The 20,679-nt window shown below is 40.0% G+C and overlaps 1 protein-coding gene across 1 annotated transcript in view; it reads right to left on the bottom strand.

Moving 5' to 3' along the window:
• Positions 1 to 1,211: 1,211 nt before the first annotated feature.
• The window catches only part of RLF (rearranged L-myc fusion), a 34,592-nt gene continuing 15,124 nt past the window's right edge, over positions 1,212 to 20,679 (bottom strand). Inside the window, exons 2-8 of the mRNA XM_018558042.1 lie at positions 19,860 to 20,014; positions 18,309 to 18,390; positions 17,356 to 17,491; positions 14,751 to 14,953; positions 11,634 to 11,770; positions 9,892 to 10,033; positions 1,212 to 6,326 (exon numbers count right to left, since the gene is read on the bottom strand). Coding sequence (XP_018413544.1) covers positions 2,202 to 6,326; positions 9,892 to 10,033; positions 11,634 to 11,770; positions 14,751 to 14,953; positions 17,356 to 17,491; positions 18,309 to 18,390; positions 19,860 to 20,014 — 4,980 coding nt within the window. The 3' untranslated portion in view covers positions 1,212 to 2,201. The remainder of the gene's footprint in view (positions 6,327 to 9,891; positions 10,034 to 11,633; positions 11,771 to 14,750; positions 14,954 to 17,355; positions 17,492 to 18,308; positions 18,391 to 19,859; positions 20,015 to 20,679) is intronic.

Here is a 20,679-nt window from a genome sequence, read left to right as displayed (position 1 = left end):
TGCTTCTCTAAGGACAGAGAGAGGACATCTAATGGCCTAAGGATACAAGCAAAACCTGAGGCTTGTTAGTGTTGAAAGCGTTATTTTATAGCTGTCCTTTTGGCTTTGTTTGCCAGTGTCAAATCACCTGAAGGCAGCTGCATGTAAGCCATGGTCTAAGACACAGATCCGGTGTCCTGTAATGTACCATTAAGAAAAAAAAAAGAAGCTTCTAAACCTTTTGCACAGATCACCTGTGAAAACATACATGTGGCCCGAATAGGGATGTGCAGATACTTGGCGTTTTCACAACTACCAGGGTCTTGGAATCATTAGTCTGTATTGCTTGACACTAAACAAAAACGTATCACAAATTGGTATCTGTGAGTACTTGGACAAGTATTGGTACTTGGTGTCTCGGTATATCCCTGATAGATCTATCTAATCATACAATAAAACAGGGATGTACAAATCCCAGCAGCACTGTAGCCAATGCTCCTTAAAAATGACAACTGCCTCCTAACTTTTGAGTTTTTCTCTAGTTTAGTCTTGAAGCTGGAAAAGTATCTGTACTTGGTATCTGAACAGCCCTAGGCCCAACATTGAACTTTTGCTCATGTAAATAATGTGTAAACATGTTACTATCCATGTGGAATTCCATATTCTCTTTTTTAATATGTAATGTACTATTTCCATTTGTATGGTAAAACCAAGTCAGATTAAACAAAAAATGTTGCAATATCATTTCAGTACAGCGCTGCATGACGGAATAAATGTCAGTCAAAGTACCGCAGCGCTGAATACTGAAAAATGGCCTGGATGGGAAGGGGGTTTAACACCGCGGATGTCAACTGGTTAAACAGGTATAAAAATAGTAACATTGAGATATATATACAGGTTTCAAGAGCATGCAAGAGACAACTGCTATGGCCGTAGTCTTGCAAATATCAGCAAACATAAAAGTTGCACTGAATCTTATTGGAATTGACATACACCCTACAGGTCAGTTAAAACATGCTTGGCTGTAGTACAAAAAAAACCAAACACAAATGAACAAGCCAGTAAATGGTGAGATTACTCCTGAAAGAAAATTATCACTGCAGAAAAACAGTGGTTAACATTGAAAGTGTGGCAAAATTCTCAGATATGTAAACAAAAAGCCCCCTCCACCACCACCACAAAAATCAATTTGTATGATACATGAATGTTCAGACACTGTTACATATGGTAGTATATTGCATTTAATTGTGGAACAATAATGTATGCCCTATTGTGCAATTCAAAGAGAACCTAGATAAAACACACTGATCAAGTGAAAAGTATCATCAGTCATATCTTCATCCAGTGTTTTGTTTTTCACAAACCAGCATAAGCAGTGCTAACAAACCCGCTACCATTTTATTAGTAAATGTGGGAAGTCCTGCAACTTTAGATTTATACACAAGCAAAACTGGCCTACACCTAAAAAAGTAGAAATGGCATTAACAAGAATCTTGCATCTTAAGCTACAACAGATTTCAAATACAAGGGGTAAAAAATAAAATCACATTTTAAAACTGTATTATCTGAAAAAACATATTTATTAATGTCTGCAGTGCATCAAAAGAACTGTCAAATTACTTCAATGTTCTACTTAAAACAGAATATGAAAATAAAAAATGACATACTAAACCTACACTTAGTGCAGAAAATGCAGACCTTTCTAAATCACTTAACATTTAAGAAAGGATAAAAATTAAAAAAAAAAAAAATTGTGAAATCTTGCAAAAAATAAAATAAAAGTAAAGCCTTATGCCATAGTAAAAAAATATAATTTTAAAAAGTTGGAATGCTCCATCAAAACGGGTGAAAGTTTGTCATTTATTGAAACATAACTCAAAAAATATAAGACGTAGTGTACAATATATTACATAGCGCACTCTTAAGTGCATATTCATTCAAGTATGAAAATCTTTTAAATCCCACAATCCCAGACAATCATGCACATTTATTGTCAAAGGAAGCCCCGTTATACTGATGACCTAGCACCAAGTACAGTTTTCTGCTGGGAAGATAAACCAAATATATTGTGAACACAGATATAAGTACATTCATGAAATGTTACATCTAATTGCACAAAATGTCTACATGGTAACCCCTCATATTTATGAGCAAGTCTTCTGTGTTACTTGAATCAAGTCTCTCAAAATTAATACTGGCAAAATGCTAAGAGCAGGCTTATTTCATGAAATGCCCACACACAATTGATCAGTTTTTTTGCTAGAGAACAAGTCTAATAGAGGTGCTGTGAAGTCTGATCGCTCCAGAACAACAACAGGTTTTTGATAGAGCTGGTGCAGTTGTTTTAAAGCTAAGTCACCACAATCTGTCAATGCTTTGTCCAACATTGTCCTTAAATTTTCTAACGTAGGTTCTGAAGACGCAGTTTTACCCAAGGACAAGCATATTTCACGCTCATTTCGATCTTTGCAGGATCTTTTTCGACTCTGTACAGAATTTTGGCGTCTTCTTTTTTGTGGAAAATTCCATTCATCAGACTCGGATTCATCGTCGTCATCTTCGTCTGAATTTCGATTTTCCTGCAGAAACTTTAAAAAAGAGGATTCAAAGCCCATTGGCTTAAAGTTCGTTAGTCCAATGGCTGCTTGTACTTGCTCTTGTGGACTGTATTTTTTGGAATCAAGCAAGTCAGATTCGGGTGGATCTTGGAGATTAACTCCTTCATGATTTACCTCTTTGTCCCCTGTATAGAAACTGGAGATATTTTCTTTTCCACTAGATTTTGAAGTTCTATCATCATTTCTCCGGTTAGGAGACCTCACCTCAGATTCCTTAACGTTAGAGATTTTATTATGATGTGGTGATGTGCCATAAAAGTCTCTCTCCACAGAGCCATTTTTTCTGCGGTCACTATTGGAAGTATTGTAAGAGTCACTCTCATTTGATGTGCCAATATTACTACTACGTAAACTTAATCTGGTTATTTTATGATCCTGAATGTGATCGCTGCCTTTAGGACCTTCTTCGGGTGAACTGTATTCTTCCGTGTCCTTAGAAAAGTTTTTTATGCAGTAAACCAGTTCATGGGTATGATTGCCCACATAGTCAGTACCTAGGTGGTGTGTAAGCTTGTAATGCCGAATAATACTACTTTCCAACTTTACAACTGAAGAGCAGCCATGGAGCATACAAGGAAACTGTGCCGAGTCAATATTTTTGGAGCACATCTGTAATGCTTCTTTTCTGGTTTTAAATTCAATCACCTCTTTTTTTCCAGCACTATTTTGAATCTTTACAGATTTCCTTTGAAACAAACTTTTGTGGTGCTTGGGCTCAATATAGTTTTCATCCACTTCCTGGGCTTTTTTCTTACGCTTTCTTCTACTTTCATAAAGGTTGTATTTTCGGTGACGGGTCATAATGTGTCGAGAATAGTTTGTATGATCTTTGAACACAGCAGTGCAGCCCTCAACGTCACAGTAGATTTCAGACTCGTCACTTTCACTTTCCTCACTAAATTTTTCTTCATCTTCATCAGTTTCAGATTGCAAGAAGTTTTCATTGTCAAAACCATCAACCTCCTTCTCTTCATTTTCACCATGATCATGAAACTGTTTGTAATGTGTGGACAATGCTTTACCACAAATGAAGCTTTTTCTGCATTCTTCGTACTTGCAAGTAAATATCCTTCTGCATTTATTGGTCTCCTTTTTTTTCAGTTCCTTGTCTTTTTCCAAGCATAAAGACTCCCTGTTATACTGATGTACAAGCTGGTAATGGCGAACTAAGCCTCGCTGACTTGTAAAAGAAGCATTGCAAGATTTATGAATGCAGTGAAAAGGCTTGTGATACTTATCCAAGACATAACATGACTTATCTTTATCTACAACGCGCCTACTTCCTCTCCCTTCTGCAGACGCCAGATCATCAGGTCTAAAACCGCCAAGAGTATTACTGCCATCAGTCTCATCTGACAACGAATCTGCATATGTCTCGGAATTAAAACCCTCTTGGAGTGGAGATGTTCTGTCATTACTTTGGCTGCTGCTCTCATTTGTAAGAAGCTTCTCCCAGCAGCCTTTGCGCTTTTGATGCATAATGCGTGGCTTCATTTTTTTATCAAATTTCTTAGCATTTGTCCTTGCCTTTTCCTTCATTACATGGTGATCATTCCGATAATGAATGCGAAGTAAAGTTCGCCTTGTAAACCGTCTTTGGCAGATGTGGCACTCAAAAGGTGAATATCTTCTTTGGAAAATGCTCAGCTTAAGAGCCTTTTCTTTTGTATATTCATGCTTTTTACAATAATGCAATAAAAGGGCAGCTTTTGTAACAAAAGCAGACTTGCAGCCCTTAAACTCGCACAAAAATGGTTTGGAGGACAATTGAGAAAGATACTGGTTGAGAAACTTTTCTTGCTTCTTGGTGCTTCTCTTTTGTGTTATTGTAGAACTATTAGAGGAATCCGCTACAGTTTCCTGAACACACGTATCCACATTTTTTAAATTGAGCTGTTTTAAACTAGTAAGAAGTTCAAACATTATGTCCTCTGAACTGGCAGACGTTGTAAAGCCTTCAGAAGTAGGAATCTCCTCTTCTTCAAGTTTTATGTGAACTTCATTTGGCTTTGTAACACTACATAAACTTTCAGTTTCATGTGGCTTTTCAGGCAGTTCTTCAACAAATGAACTATATAGGCATTCCTGTTTGAGGGCATTGGCTGAATCACTCATTTCACAAGTGCACGTGTCAAGTTTTTCAGTATCAGTTTGACCTTTTAATTCATTTGTTAATGTGCAGTCTGGACCCATTCCATGATGCAAGCAGGGTTCGGTTTTGACTTCGAACTTTTGCTCATCCACATTTTCAGATACAGGCTCTATTTCCTTACAAGACAATATGTTTTTTTCCATAAGTGCAGGCATGTAATTAAATGAATTATCTGGAACCCCCACCTCATTTTTTAGGTTGTTGAATAACTCCATCCCATTGCCAAAGCTGTTCTCAGAATGTGCTAAATGGATGGTAATGTGATCCTGTAGGTCAGACTTACAATAATAAAACTTTTTGCACCGTGGAAAAGTGCATGTGTATGCGGCATCTCGAAAATGCTGAGCTTCGTGGTGGTACAGTAGTCCCAAGTCACTGAACACCAAGTGGCACCCTTCCAATTCACACTTGTATTGAAGGTCCAAGTGTGTGTGTTTGTGGTGAAGCAGTTCATTTACAGTTTTAAACCTTTCATTGCAGTCTATAGAAACACACATAAACGGATGAGAACCAATGTGAATTCTCATGTGCTGTCTTAAGTGAAAATTTGTGATGAAATGTCGACGACAATAAGCACATTTTTCCCTCATATTTTTCAAGTCCAAGTAATGTTTTGCATTTTCGTCATTATTTTGGTGTTCTGCTTTCAGATGTATACTTAAATATTTAAACTGCTTAAAGACTCTCGAGCAGTCAGTTCCAGGACATGGATAGACATCTCTATCTTGTAGATTTTTGTCTCTTAGTGCCCTGAATGAGATGTAACCATCGGGGTCAGCCTCAGGCTCAGGAATCTCAACAGTTGCCTGTTTCGGAATTTCATTTTTCTTTCTCGGTCGATGTCTCATTGGCATTTTCATATGATCCATTACATGAGGAACAAACACTTCTTTCTTTCTGAACTTTTTCACGCACACAGGACATGTATAAATGCCATCTTCGAGATGCATTTTAGCATGATGGAGTATTCTTGCCTCAATTACTTCTCGGTCACAAATTACACAGTAAAATTTATACTGCAGCCACCGCTTGTATCTTTCAGAAGACCCAACAGGTTTTTTCACTTTAACATTTTCATTTTCGTAGGAAGTATACTCTTGACTTTCTTCCCCCTGTGCATTGTGATCATCATAGCCAGCCAAAGCATCCAAAAAATCAGGTTCATTGATTGAAGGTTCAACATAGCTCTCCTCCTCTGTATCAGAAACATCTTTCCCAAGAAGTTTAAGGCAGTGTCGTTTTATTGTCTTCCAATCCCAGAATTCGGGATCAAACAACCAATGACTTTTCAAGGCTAGCAGTAGTTCACAGCGTAGAGAGTTTGAAATAACACTAGATTCCTCAACATTCTTTTGATCAGGCTGAAGATAGAGCTCCTCTAATATATTCAGTCCTTCAGATGTTGGCTCAAACAAGAATTCTGTGAGCTGGCAGGCTCGTCTGACCTCCAAGTCTTGTGGTAAGAGACAAGCTATTGTTTTGCAAACTGAAGTCTTAGTTGCATCAGTTTCACTTGATGATATCTGAAGTGCCCGAATGCAAAGCATAACTGAAACTGGAACACCTTCATCTCCAGCCTAAAAAGGAACAAAAAAGAGAAAAAAAATTAAATGTAAGTGAAATTGCCAGTTAAGACTTTATCAAATTGTTATTGACTTATGACCATTTTCTTGTAAACGGTAAGTTAAAACGTATGCCCAGTCAAAAACTTTTTTTCTTCGTTTTGCATGTGGAGTGGGGAAGGGTTAGGTCTGTCAGGTTTTTGCTATCTGCGGCACCTTTAGAGAAAAATATTCTTCCTTCCCGCCCTGCTGACATTTTACCAGACAGAGGTCAAGGGAACTCTCCAACAGCAACACAGAAATACAAATGCTTTTCTTTGGTAGCATAGGGAAAGGAGGGAACCCCTGTCAAATATTTCTGCCTGTGTACCTGTTGCAGATTTTCCCCTCACTTCCAGTAGTCAACAGGGCAGGATAGAAGGGTAAATCTCTCTAATGGAGCCCCAGATAGTGTATAGAGACAAAAAACAAAAAAAACCCCGATACATTCTAATCTTTCCAGCTCTAACCCAAACTAGGAAAAATAAAGTTTTTGTTTTGAAAGGAACTGCAAATGCCCATTAGTGACACTATGTAACATAACTTTTCTTCCTCCAATCACACACACTTTACTTTTTTTTTTGGAGTTAAAGAAATAAACCGATTTTTTTTAATGTTATTGAATTACAGGGAAACCTAAATAAAAGAATCTGAAAGCTATGTTTGTGAATTTACTTCTGTTCAATTAATTTTGCAATACAAGCATCCTTGCCCATAGACAGCCAGGAGGCCTGACTTCCAGTTTTTGCAGTATAGCTTGGTCATGAACCCATCTCAGTCTGCCGATTTACAAGTTAAAGTCCATCTACAGGGGAGCACTCAATTCTGATGTAGCTATCCGTGTCCTTCTCTGATGCAAACATTTTAAAATTGTTGGACTGATAGCACTGTGCACAGCAACTGCACCCCAAATGGCTCCAGTGGGGGGGAAAAAAAGTGCAAATCAATAAATACTTTTAGGCAAACTTCATCAAATGTTTATTCACTGAAACATGCAATATGTTTTGCTCTATTGCCATGTTGAGGTTTCAAAACCTTGTTTTTAGGCATTGGTTATGTGTATTATAACTTTTTTAGGTAGTTAATTCTGGAACCAATAGGATGACCAAAAGCAGTCCAACAGTGGGGCAAACAACACAGCAAACAGGCCTGTGAAATCAACAAACCACCAACCCCAACTATAACTAAAAGGACCAATAATTCATCAAGCTGCTTGAAGAACCCTGTGGTGGAAGGTAGCACCTGCAGAGGCCTGAACATCTACCTGGTAAAACTTAGCAAAAAAGTGGTTACAGGTGACCAGGTGGCAACCTTACAGATTTGAGATACCGAAGTCTGATGCTGGAAGGCCCACAGATTTGCAGGAGCCTAGTAGGAAGCTTAAAATCGAGGGACTATGAGGCCCGAGAATGTAGCTAATCTAGGGCATCAAGAAGATCTTTAGGGTGATCTTAGTAAGCAGTACAGCCAGGAATGAAACTCCAGCTCAAAGGGCTTCTTGCAAGAATGCACCATAGGCATGCAACAGGTTCTATAGCTAAAATGCTTATGTACAGACAGGAGACCCATCCAAAGATTTGACTAAGGGTATCCGCAAGACGACAACATGAAAGAGCTGTAAACATTTTAGATTGGCAGGGTCTCTCAAGATAGACCCAGAATCGCTAGCCACAGCTTTTGACCACGCAGATGAGGTCTGACACACCGCCATGGTGCATAGCAGGGCCTGCAAAAGCAAATAGAGGGCTTCTAACCTCTTGTCCATGTGGTACTTGAAACCGGGACCTCCTCCAGAGGGTATGTTAAAATCTTGTTCAAATAAGGAGTCTGACAGGGACAGCCCATTTTTTTGAGGAAACACTATTTAATAGGGTATTGCTTAGTAAACCATTTAGGAGGAGTACATTTTTTGGGGTGATCCCAATGACCTTACATACACCAGATGAAAATGCGCATGTAGAGGTTTTGGCAACAAACAATCACGCATCACATCCACAAGGGCAGAAATAGTGTCCTTGAGTTTGAAAGATGTCAGGAAACAGGTCCTCTTCCTGGGCTTCACAGAACTGGAAGCAGTTTCTTTCTTATTATCCTCCTCAGGGAGCAAAGAAGCACACTGAGGAAGGTCAGAGGGAGACTGAAGGGAAAGGAGAGGGGCCCACTTGCACCCCCTGCGGTCTGAGGACTCCAATAGTTAATGGCAAACTCTTCTTTGGACAGCAATAGAGCCGGGTGCTCAAGGTGACTCTGAACCGCTAGCAGAACTATACCCTGAACCAATGGCATGCTGTGAGGCACCACACCATCACCTATACCTCTCCACGTCTATAATGTGCCAGTGCATGAGAATGAACCGAAGTACTGACTACTGTGGAGGTGCCTAGTGTCTTGTAGGCAGGAGTGATGACCAAGTGCAGTGTTTTGTAGAAATATGGCCTTTCTGGTATATATGCAGAGTCGCGGCAGTGTGCGGCCAGATCAGCACACACCTGGTGAAGGAAAATGGCAGGTGCAGTGTTCCCAACCTTCCCCTTATATTAACTGATGGAAGGATAAAACTGTAAAAAAAAGGCAGTTATACTTTTCTCAACCAATAAAGGTTTGGTTGTTTTAACCTCTTGGCACTGCTGCTGTGTTCTGGTTACCTTGAAAAATTTAATCAGTATTTTATGCACATGGCATGCAAAGCACATGTGAAAATATATGTCTCATCACTAGTGATAGATTACAGGTGTCACAAATACACATACAAATTGGTGCATAGACTTTCCTAACACACAGACTGTTTATAAATAAATGTAGTGTGAAGCTTAGGACATGCTTATAGAGATTATGGTGAGAGGAATCTGCAATGTTGCAGTAATCTGAAATTACCTACAAATAGTATAATGGTGCATATGGAACAGGTTGAAACCACTTAGTCTTGTATGCCCCGTTTTCCCCCTTTTTTTTTAGCTTCCGCCAATATTGTCTCTTTGCCTTTTTGTTGAATATTGAAAAATTTTAATAAACTCAGATTGAACTAAAATAGTACAATGGTACTAATAGCAGAAAGGGAACAGCACTCACCAGATGACAAAGTGATTTGATGTAACCAAATTGTTGGTCACTGACAAGTAACCAGTGTCAGTCAAAAGTAAATAGTGCTCCGGCAGCATGCAGGAGATGAACAAAAGTTTCAGCAACTTCATATCTTTGCTGAAACTCAAGTTACTTAACTCTTGCACACTGCTGGGGCGCTGAATACATGTGACTGACACTAATAACACTGTCAATAACAGACTACCTGGCTACATTAGATCACTCACTTCTCATCCAGCGAGAGATGTTCCCCTTCTGCTGTTGATACGATCATACAAATGACATTCATTTTGTTGCCAATTTGCTTGATACATGTACTTTGTTTTGTTCCAGTAAAGTTGTAAAAATGTGTCACTGAGGGATGAAAGGAGTCGGAAATAACATAACATTTTAGAAAATTAAATTGTAATTATTCTACATAGTTATTAAACAAATTTCAAATGGATAACTTTCCGCTTACCTCTGTATGTACAACTTTAATAAGGAAGAAGAGATGCTGACATGTTTTAGCAATCACACCAAACTGCCTACATCTTTCAAGAAAAGTATTTACACAGGAATCGATTCTTCGCTGAAGCTTACTCCAAAACAAAGTCAGCTCCCTATAAGACAGAAAACTCATTCAAATACAGGAGTGATAAAAAAAAAAAAGTACTAATCCACAACACATTTAACATGCTTCCCAATTACAAGAAGGAGAAGGAGAGAAAAAAAAAGTACTAATCCACAACACATTTAACATGCTTCCCAATTACAAGAAGGGGAGAGAGAGAAGGAGAGAGAGAGAGAAGGAGAGAGAGAGAGAAGGAGAGAGAGAGAGAGAGAGTCACCCTCCCCTGCTTAGATGACATTAGTACATGTCCTCCTATGACTCTAAAGAGAAGTGTCGCAAAAAAAGGTTGGGCCATAGTTCTCTTTTAAAGCAGGCCTGTACCCCCTTTCACCAAAAAAAATCACATGAGCAACATCTGAAGATCTCAGCTTCATCAGCTTCTTTGGGGGTCCCAAGGTGACATTAGGGGTCTTAAAGACCTGTCACATCCTCTTTATCACATAGGGGGGCTTCTTAGCCTTCTATGTGATAACAATAAAGTTAAGTGAAAAGAAAAAGTAAAAAAAAAAAAATAGAGCAATAATTCTAGGACCATTATTTACTGATAACACTAAACTGATGAGCGGTAAAAGCTTCTAAAGCGTCGCCTATGGCCAATTTTGGGTATGATAGTTTTTAGCAGATTTTGCGGGTGCGCGCAATTTTAAGGCTGGACATGTTTGGTGTCTATTTACCCGACGTGACCCCGTCTTTTAGATTTTATCACAAAATTGGGTAATAATAAAAAGTATTACAGCAATGTAAAAAAAACAACTATTTTCTTCTAAATTTTCGATAATTTTTCCTAAATATAGTAAAAAATAAAACCCGCAGTGGTGAATAAATACCACCTCTATCTGTCCACAACAAATGGTACAGGGGTGTGGAATTTTTTTTAACTAACGGCGGCGGCTCCACAATGTACATTCAGCTCTGCTTGTCCGGAGCCGGGCTGAATGTACTTTAAAACTACTCGCCCGCCGCCCGAAACTGCATGTCCCGGGCGTCAGGCGATAGAAATTCCACATCTCTGTGGTATGAAAATTAATTTCAGTACAGCGTTGCATGACGGAATAAATGTCAAAGTACTGCAGCTCTGACTACTGAAAAATGGCCTGGTCAGGGGATGCAAACACCTGGTCTTTAAGTGGGTAAGCTGACAGGTAGAAAAAAACAAAAAACAGCAGGCAGTGGGCAGGAGCAATAGCCAGACTATTTCAAATTGCACTGAGCAGAGGATCAGACTTGAGGGAACTTTCTCTTTCAGGACCGCTCCTCTGGTCAGTTGGCAGATGCAATAGCCAACCTGCTATTGGTTATTGCAATTTGAAATAGCCGATAGTCTGGCTATTGCTCCCGCCCACTGCTTTCATTCTGCTGTGGACCATGGAATCTAGCTGCTGGCCAGCAGCAAGAAGTAAACAAAGAATTTTGTTATGCAGTTGCAGAGAAAGTAACAATACAAAAAGTGTAAAAAGTACCAGGGTAAAACTAATGCAAAGCACTATATATTTAAAGGCTCTTTCTTTGCAGTCTATACACGGATCATACAGCTTTTCTTTTTTAATATGCAGGCTTTCTTAGTGTAATATTTGAAAATCACTGCTTACCAGGAGCAGGAGGTATCTTCGTTCTGCAGCTGCTGAGTAAGGTATGTAGTACACAGAATAAACGCAGTGTTAATCTGTCCTTCAGATTCCAGATTACAAATAGTATCCAATATATCTTGTCCAGACATCTTAGAAATCTATGAACATACAAAACAGTAATTCAAGGCTATAATTAAAGTGATCACTGAATATTAAAGCATTCCAAAGCAACAAAAAAAACAAAAAACCCCATGAAGTCCAACACAAGCATATTTCTCCATGGTTTATCACTTTAAAGCAGGAGTCTCAAACTCATTTGACTCGGGGGCCACTCGACAATTTTTTTTCTACCATGGGGGCCGGCTTGCCAAATATCGTACATCAAAATAAAATGTAATTATATTCGGTATGGTACTTCGGACCCCAATACGACCCCATTCATATCTGTAAGTTTAGGTGCAATTAGGGATTCCTGCGTCAGGAATTTGCGGTTTTCTGCAGCAGGAATGCCTAATCTGGTGTTTACAAGTGGCAGATGTCACCTATTCAAGGTAATGATCAGGTGATAGCCGCTGCATGTAATGGTATGTGACAATTACATGCGGGTAGAAAACAAACACTCTCCCTGGATGCACAATCATTGCGTCCAGGAAGAGTGATCGATTCCTAACCAAATGTAATCATATTACATATCTTTACATGCGGTATGCAGGCGTTTACAGCGGCTATCACCTGATCATTAACTTGAATAGGTGATAGCTGTCACTTGTAAACACCAGATTAGGCATTCCTGCTGCAGAAAAGTTCTTGATGCAGGAATTCCTAATTGCACCTACAGGTGTCAATGTAGCCTAATACACTCCCCCGTACACATAAAAAAATACTACCCCCTGCACATATACATATAGATATATCTATCTATCTAATATATCTATAGTTCCCCCCTCTCATGGTTACCTTTTTGCAGGGAGGCAGATCGATCCCTGGTGCTCTAGTGGTGATTAGTGAGGTCTGCCGCAGAACTGAGCTCTGGCCGAAAGGATCTCAGTGTCGGGAGGAGCAGCTCTGCGGTCTGCAGTCTGCATCCGATAGAGATACAGACCATGTAGCTGCTCTCGCAAGTCAGGTATGCGGTCCGTGACCGCATACCTGACTTGTCACCTGGCTGCAGGCCACATAGTACCGGCTCACGGGCCAGGACTTTGAGACCGCTGCTTTAAAGGCTCTTCAAGTACCGAAAGCTCTGGTACCAATACCACGACAAGGAATCCACAGATACACGAGCCTGACCCTGTGTCACCTCTGACTGCAGGACTATTGCAGAGTATACGTCATGAACTGGGAAAACCTGTGCTCATTGGCTAACTGGATATGCTTCCAAGATTTCCAATATCTGGCTTAAATCTACCAGTAGCCAATGATGGTAGAAAAAAAAAATATCTTCCAAATCAGTGAAGAACTAGAGCAGAAGGGAAGGAACATCCATTTTCCAAAGCATATTAACTAAAATAGCAGATGTGAGGAGGTAGGGGGTATAGCCTCAAGGGGGGCTGGTGTTGAGCTTTCCATGTGTCTAGTGTTCATTCTCCTGTAGGTGGCAATATAACCCTAACTCTCCTGCCATCAAGTTGTGCCCCTTAACGGGTGATAGAGAATACCTGTTGATCTATCAGACACATTTAAGTCCTGTTGTGGAGGAACAAGCAGCACAACCAACACAGCTCTGTTGATTGTCTTTTGCTAAACTACTCAACCACTCCCATTTTCAGTAACAGAAACTAAAAACTAGCTCAGTCATGAAGGGGTTAATGAATCAGTCCAATTATTACCTAGAAAGCTATCGCAAACGCTATGTTTACATATACACTATCAGCTGCCTATATAAAACACAACAGTGCGAAACAATAATAAAGAAGTGATTTTACACACATTGGAGTTGGCGTGAATTCATTTTCTCTCTGTGAGAGTATACTCTATTGAATCAGGCCAGGCGGCAGATATAAGTACGGAACCTTTTGATCCGATCTAAATTTGTGAGCAGGTCCAAAACATAGTCATTTTACAGTCCAAGATATTCACTAGGAGGGCTCTTAAAAAAAAAAGAAAAGAAGAAGACAGAAGTATGCAGAAGACACGGGACAGCTCTGAATTTCTGACCAACTGTTTTTTTTTGCACAGCAATTCATGGAGGTGAAAACTGGTGAGTAAATAAAATGATGCCCCAAAAAGGTCTACATGTATAAGAGTGAGTTTACTACTCCCGCTGCCTGCTATGACAATCAAGTGAAATCCCCAGCTGACCAAAACAAACAATTCAGGGGGGTGTTGATCTCCTAGGTCCTCCAAAATGAGCAGTTGTTTCTCCTGCTGACCCCCATGTCACCACGAGTCCTATAGCAACATGAAGGTCAGCAGGAAGAACCACCGAAATCTACTATGGACTAAGAAGATTGACATTCCCAGAAGTGTTGGTTTCTCAGAAGATTTTAGATAGGGATCGACTTGAATAGCGCAGCATTTTGGTAGACCTTTTGGGGCATACTTTTACCAGGGTCACATAAAGGAGAACTCATAGTTCGAGCCGACGTCTGACAATGAAACTGTCACAGGTCGGTTCTATAGATCGGGAAGTGAGCGAACACATACCGTCGCTCGCTCACTTCTCGATCGTCTCCCTGCAGAGAGCCGTGACTGTCACTCATGGCTCTCAGCAGGGATTGGGAGGGGGTGGGAAAAGCTGGCTCTGCCTCTAGATAGGCAGAGCCAGATGTCAATCCCACAGCTATGTGGATCTGGACAATAATGTCGGGATCCGTCCCGGCAGCGGCGGTCTCAGTATACCGCAAGCTGTAGCTCGCGATATGCTGAGCTTTGGGTCACTGACCCCATAGTTCTCCTTTAAAATAGACCTATGAAAGCAGTTATATGTGCGGCTTTTGGACAGCGACTAGAGAGGTGTATTCAGAAGCACCAAAAGCGATGTAGATAATTACCATTGATTTAGGTCTGGATTTGCAAGTACACATTTTGTTTACATGACATGGACAAATCAAAGGAATGAGAAAAGCAAAAGCAGATACAATATTTGGTACCACCCTAACAAAGTATACAGATCTGCTTTGGAATCCTCATTCGTACCTCTTTAAAAGCTTCATCATCTGGTAACATTGTGCACAAGCATGTAAGAAATGACTGGCGGAAAAAAAAGTCACTGGAAGTCTCCTCAGAATTGGAACATATTTTTGACAGCAGCATTGCTTGCTGGATACAATTTGTCTTCATTAAATGCTTGATGCGCAACTGCAGAAAGCTGAGGCCTTCTTGACACATCCACTTGTTAACTGTAAAAAAAATACAAATAAAGAATTTTACTAGAACAAAATAAAGAGCATTAAAAAAATAGTCTGGAGGTAAAGGAAAACAAAGAAAGAAAGAAAGCATTAATGATGCCAAGCTCATATTAAGAACTAGAGAAAAAGCTTACAGTTACTCTGATGAAGAAGAGTAGTTTAGTCTAGGCAAAGATGGAAAGTACTCCTGTTTCCTCCCACACGTCATAGGTATGCTGGTAGGTTAATAGTTAGTAGGCTCCTGTCTAAATTGGCCCTAGTATGCGTGTACATGCAATAGGGACCTTAGATTGTAAGCTACTGGAGAGCACGGACTGATGTGTTTGACTAGTATGTAAATTGCTGCGTAAATGGACAGCGCTATATAAATACCTGTAATAAATAATTAAGTAACAAATAAAAAACAAAGTAAGGAAGTGTTGCACTAACTTGCTCTGCTGCTGCATGATAGAATATAGTGACCATCTAAAGGATTTTAAGATCTGCACAAATGCCAGCTAGCTTTTTAAAGGCCCATGTGGACACATCCTAAAAGATACTGCAATCAGAAAGAAACACATCATCCGCTAAACACTGTTCAACTAACATGGCAGATTAAATAAGTGTGAAAATATTTAGGGTTCAGAAGCACTGAAACTTCTACAAACAAAAGGATGTTTGTTCCAATATAAAATTACATTCAGGATGCCGTACGGGGAGCAGAGCCGCTGTCCGGATGGACAGCGGGGCAATGCCGGGCGGAGCAGAGGATTGGTAAATATGTGTAAAAATATAACTATGTCCTCAATCTCTTTTTCTATTTCAAAAGGGAAATTGCAGAGATCTGTTTAGATCCCTGATATTTCCCTGAAGCCCCCCCACCCCTCCAAAGTATATGACTGGGAAGCACTTGATAATAAATTGTGAGGACCATGGATGGCAAACGCCTTTAACCAGTTGACATCCGCGGTGTTAAACCCCCTTCCCATCCAGGCCATTTTTCAGTATTCAGCGCTGCGGTACTTTGACTGACATTTATTCCGTCATGCAACGCTGTACTGAAATTAATTTTATACCATTTTTTTGGGACAGATTAAGCTTTCTTTTGGTGGCAATTAATCACCACTGGGGTTTTTATTTTTTACTATATTAAAGGAAAAATTACCGAAATTTAAAAAAAACAAAAACTATTTCCCCTATATTAAATGATAAAACTTTATTACCCAATTTTTTGGTAAAATATAAAAGACGGGGTCACGTCGGGTAAAAAGACACCAAACATGTCAAGTCTTAAAATTGCGTGCGCGAAACCTCAAAAAACGATAATACCCAAAATTGGCCATAGGCGACGCTTTACAAGCTTTTACCGCTCATCAGTAATGTTATCAGTGATTGATGGCCCTAAAATGATTGCTCTCACGGCGACATGTATCGTGTGTAGCGCAATTGTCGTTTTCGCGTGCTGGTGCACCGGATGCGTATTTACGTTTATATCTGCGTAAACGTGGGGGAGTTAAACATTTTGGGGGGTTTTTTTATTTACTTTTTTTATATGTGACTTTTATTTTACTTTTTTATATGTTACTTTTATTCATTTTTTATTTATATATTTTTTTTTTTGCACTTATTGTTATTATCAGTGATTGATGGCCCTAAAATGATTGCTCTCACGGCGACATGTATCGTGTGTAGCGCAATTGTCGTTTTCGCGTGCTGGTGCACCGGATGCGTATTTACGTTTATATCTGCGTAAACGTGGGGGAGTTAAACATTTTGGGGGGTTTTTTTATTTTCAGATGGGGCAGCGGATCCCGGGATTGAAGGTGAGGGGTCGGGGGGCAAAAAACGAGCACTTATAGACGATCGGCGGGCTATGGAGCCGCCGATCGTCTATATGTGAAACACCTGGTAACGGGTGTTTGCATTGGTCGGGTCTTTTCTGCCCATGCGTGCCCGCTAGGGGGCGCACGCGAGCAGAAAAAAATGCCGTCTGGAGACGGCAACCCACCAATGCTGCAGTGCAGTCCGTCCGTTTTTTTACAACGGGCGGACGGCAAGTGGTTAAAGATGTTTTGACTGGAGTTAGACTTCCAAACCCCAAAGGAAACCGGTTATAGGAAAAATATCTGGGCTTCCAGTGCTAACCACTCCTAAAAATGTATGGGGTTTTGGCTTCAAAACTTTGTCACAGAGCTGGAACAAATGTAGAGCTAAGAATTATGACTGTCTAAATTTTACTTGATGCATACTTGTTCCAGGTCTAATGTAGAAGAATGGAAACTCAACACATCCGGCACATAGCATTTGAAAACATAATGGCATCCTACATATTTCATCACAGATGTAATTTTGGATTACATTTATATTAAATACAACAATATAAATTTTTAAACTGTATAAACATTTATCTTCACCTTCTTCTGGATCAACAGAGTGCCGAGACAAGATTTTGACAAGTACAGGATTCTTCCATGCGCCGCCATAATTTATGTTATCTACCAACATTTCCAAATGTTTGTTTCCAAACTCAGACAATATCTCATGGGAGTCCTAGAATCAAGATTGGCACAACATTGTGTTAAAGGGTTTTGTATGTAGTAATGTAAGACAGACAGTCGTTCACTCACATGGAACAGAGGTACATGTATGAAAGAGCTGCGGTGCTGCCCACAACAAATAGGATTGTGGCACTAGCTTTCTAATACAGATTAGACAACAAAATTAAAACAAATGGTTTTCATATAGCTATGAACATAAAAATTGGACTGGCAAGTATAAAAGATACAAATAAAAGCAGCTCTGTATTCATCAATACATCATTTAATGCATTTATTAATATGCAAGCAGTGAAAATATCTGAATTTGACATGGCAGCCTTTTCCAGTCCTGTACAGCAGAGCTCTGACAAAGAGGGAGACGCAGTACAGGTAGTCAAATCTGTTTTGTATTGAAAGGAATATGATGATAGGAGGAAATATTAGAGATGAGCTTGGCAGTCTGCTGCTTCCCCCTTCACAGACTGGTGGAGGAACAAGACCTTTAAGGCCTGGTTCATACCTGGGCGTTTTACATCGCGTTCCTACGCGCTGTAAAACGCTCAACATGTGAAAACCAATAATTGCCACCTGGGCGAAACACGCTTATTCCGTACTCCCAGGTGTGAACCCAGCCTAAGTGTTAACGAACTGCAGCAGGAAAATAAAATTGGCAGGGCTGAGCTGTGTTGCAGAGCTGTATAAATCCCATGAATGGATAGAGGAAAATACAAATCCTTTTGCAGGTAAACAGCTCTTACATATGTATTTCCTCATTATATTTAGCCGTTTGCCTGGAGTCCAGCTTTAAAAGAGATGTATACGTGACTCACAATTATCGATTTTTTCATCCGCTCCCCCAGATCACTTGAAAGATCATCCTCAGACATTGAAAGTACTACTTCAAAGCAACTCCTGGTAAAAATAAATAAAAAACAAATAGACAAAATAAAATTAGAGCAGGACAACGCTCAGCTTATCAAGAAGTCAGAATTTCCATATTATACATTTCCAGCCCCTGAGCAACCTTCTTGCTGCCACCGACATAAGGTTTACATTGGTGGCAACATAGTCCTTGAACACACTCCCGGGCTGCTATTGTGCGTTTACCTAAATGCACACAGCTCCTAACTTCTGTTGTGGGCTAAAAAAAACGGTGCCTTTGCCAGAACCAAACTATGAAATAGTGTCAGCCTTGCCAAGTTGCCTTTTCCTAAACTCTGCAATCCCCCACCACCCCTCACCGCATAGAGTGTACAAGTCAGCACAACTTTTCTGAACAGATCAATACGTTTTTGCACCTTGAGCAGATGACAATATGTTAAAAAATATTTGTTAGCAGATCAAAAGGGAACAAATAATGGTTAGTGTTTACATACATGTTCATGAGGAACTGGTCTTTGGAAGCTGTGCCCCAAAAATGCAGTCAGGGTCAAGGACTAGTCACCTGTATTGCCTATGTTCTCCCTGCAGCTGATCTTTCCCCATTACTGACTTACCCTGCCTTGTTCTGTGTGGAGGTGGACATTTTAGAAGAAGCAGGGTTTGGCTTGATGACATCAACAAATCTCACTTCAGATCACCTAAGTCTAGCAGTTGGAGGCACAAAACTAAAGTGTATTTCCACTTTTGCAGCCAAATTGGGGTAACACCTATTTCATGTTTGTTACATGTTGCCATTCATATAGCATAATCTAAAAAAATATATTTAAAAAAAGCTTCTTGCAGTTTAAACTGCTATTACTTGAGTTAGGGCTTCTTGGCTTCTTAAGGGTTAAAATCTCTACTTGCTTATCTTTCTTTATAATGTTAGAAGCTGAGAGTGGTGAGGGATCTAAAGTGGTTTGTCCATTGTATGTTAAGTGAATGAGAGAAACACAATCCTCACATTTCAGTCCTGAGCCTTTCCGTTAGGACAAATCACTGTGAAGGTGCTGAGAAAAAATTTGAAAAATCGGCCATCTTACCCACTTTAACAAAAACATCTAAAAAAGGTAAGAAATATTTTTTTACAATTATTTTTTTTTTTAATGCTGTGTGAATAGGATCACAAACATAAAGGGGTTTTCTCAAATTTGACTGTAAAAGTAGAAATACACTTTAAGATCTCACACTGCAGATATACAGCCAAGAGGCTGTTGGCACAGGAGTGCCTAGGCATGCTCACGTAGAAGAATGTGCACTGCTAGTTTTCAAGTGGAAAAAATAGATTTTTTCAGGGTACTTTTTAGGTACAATTAACATTTCTAGATATTCCCTATAACAAAAATCTTCACTTTGAGTTCAGTTCCAAGTTAAGGACTAATGTATTAGGAATCTATCACATATAACAAACCCATAATAAACTAAACAGGAGTTACATAGAAAACATTGATTTTACTTACAATACAAGCCTTTCAAGAAGTAATAAAACATCTTCACACTCAGTGGTAAGGTAAAGTCTTGCATTTGCAAAGCTTCTCAGAGCCGTTTCATATACATCTGCACAAAGCATGAGGCCTTCCGTTGCTGTGTTATCTTGAGTGTGCTGTAGTAACACCTAAGAAAAAAGAAAGAAAAAAAAAAGAAGAACATTGTAATAAAAGTATTAAGCTTTAAAAACCTTTTTCACATAAAAAAAAAAAGGATTCCTGTATTTGGCAGATGCTGGATACCGGGATTAGCTAAGGCCTTTGTCTCTCAACTGGTGGGTCATGACCTATAAGTGGGTTGTGACCCCGTGTTCAGTGGGTCGTCGCGTGCCTTCCACTTTTCTGGCGAGAGTCTCCTAGCACAGCAATGTCACTTCTCATGCAGAGCAGACATTCAGAATATGCTGCCTGGCGTCGAGTGTCAGCTTGAAGTGGGGTGGGCTGGAGCTATGGCCATAAGGGAGCTCCATCCTTGCATTGCTTACACCTCCCTCACATACCCTGTACTGTAGAGGTGCCTGGACCGGAGTGACCTCACATTCTGGTTCCCGGCACCTCTACAGGGTGCGCAAGGGATTTGTATAAGCAATGCATGTATGGATGGATGGATGGATGGAGCTCCGTCACAGCACTGGACCCCCGGCTGAGGATCCACTCCAGTTCACTCACCTCATAGTTAGTAGCTTACACTAGATGACCTGACATTTAGGTATCTGGAGTTCCTAGCTGTGTATTGTCAGCACTACAATTCCAGCAACCCTATCACCACCCCCCCCCCCCCCCCACCACAAGC

This window comes from Nanorana parkeri, unplaced genomic scaffold, assembly GCF_000935625.1.
Source record: "Nanorana parkeri isolate BGI_ZX_2015 unplaced genomic scaffold, ASM93562v1 scaffold316, whole genome shotgun sequence".
Taxonomy (NCBI): domain Eukaryota; kingdom Metazoa; phylum Chordata; class Amphibia; order Anura; family Dicroglossidae; genus Nanorana; species Nanorana parkeri.
The sequence above is the reverse complement of the archived record's forward strand: the minus strand, read 5'-3'. Positions and strand labels throughout refer to the sequence as shown.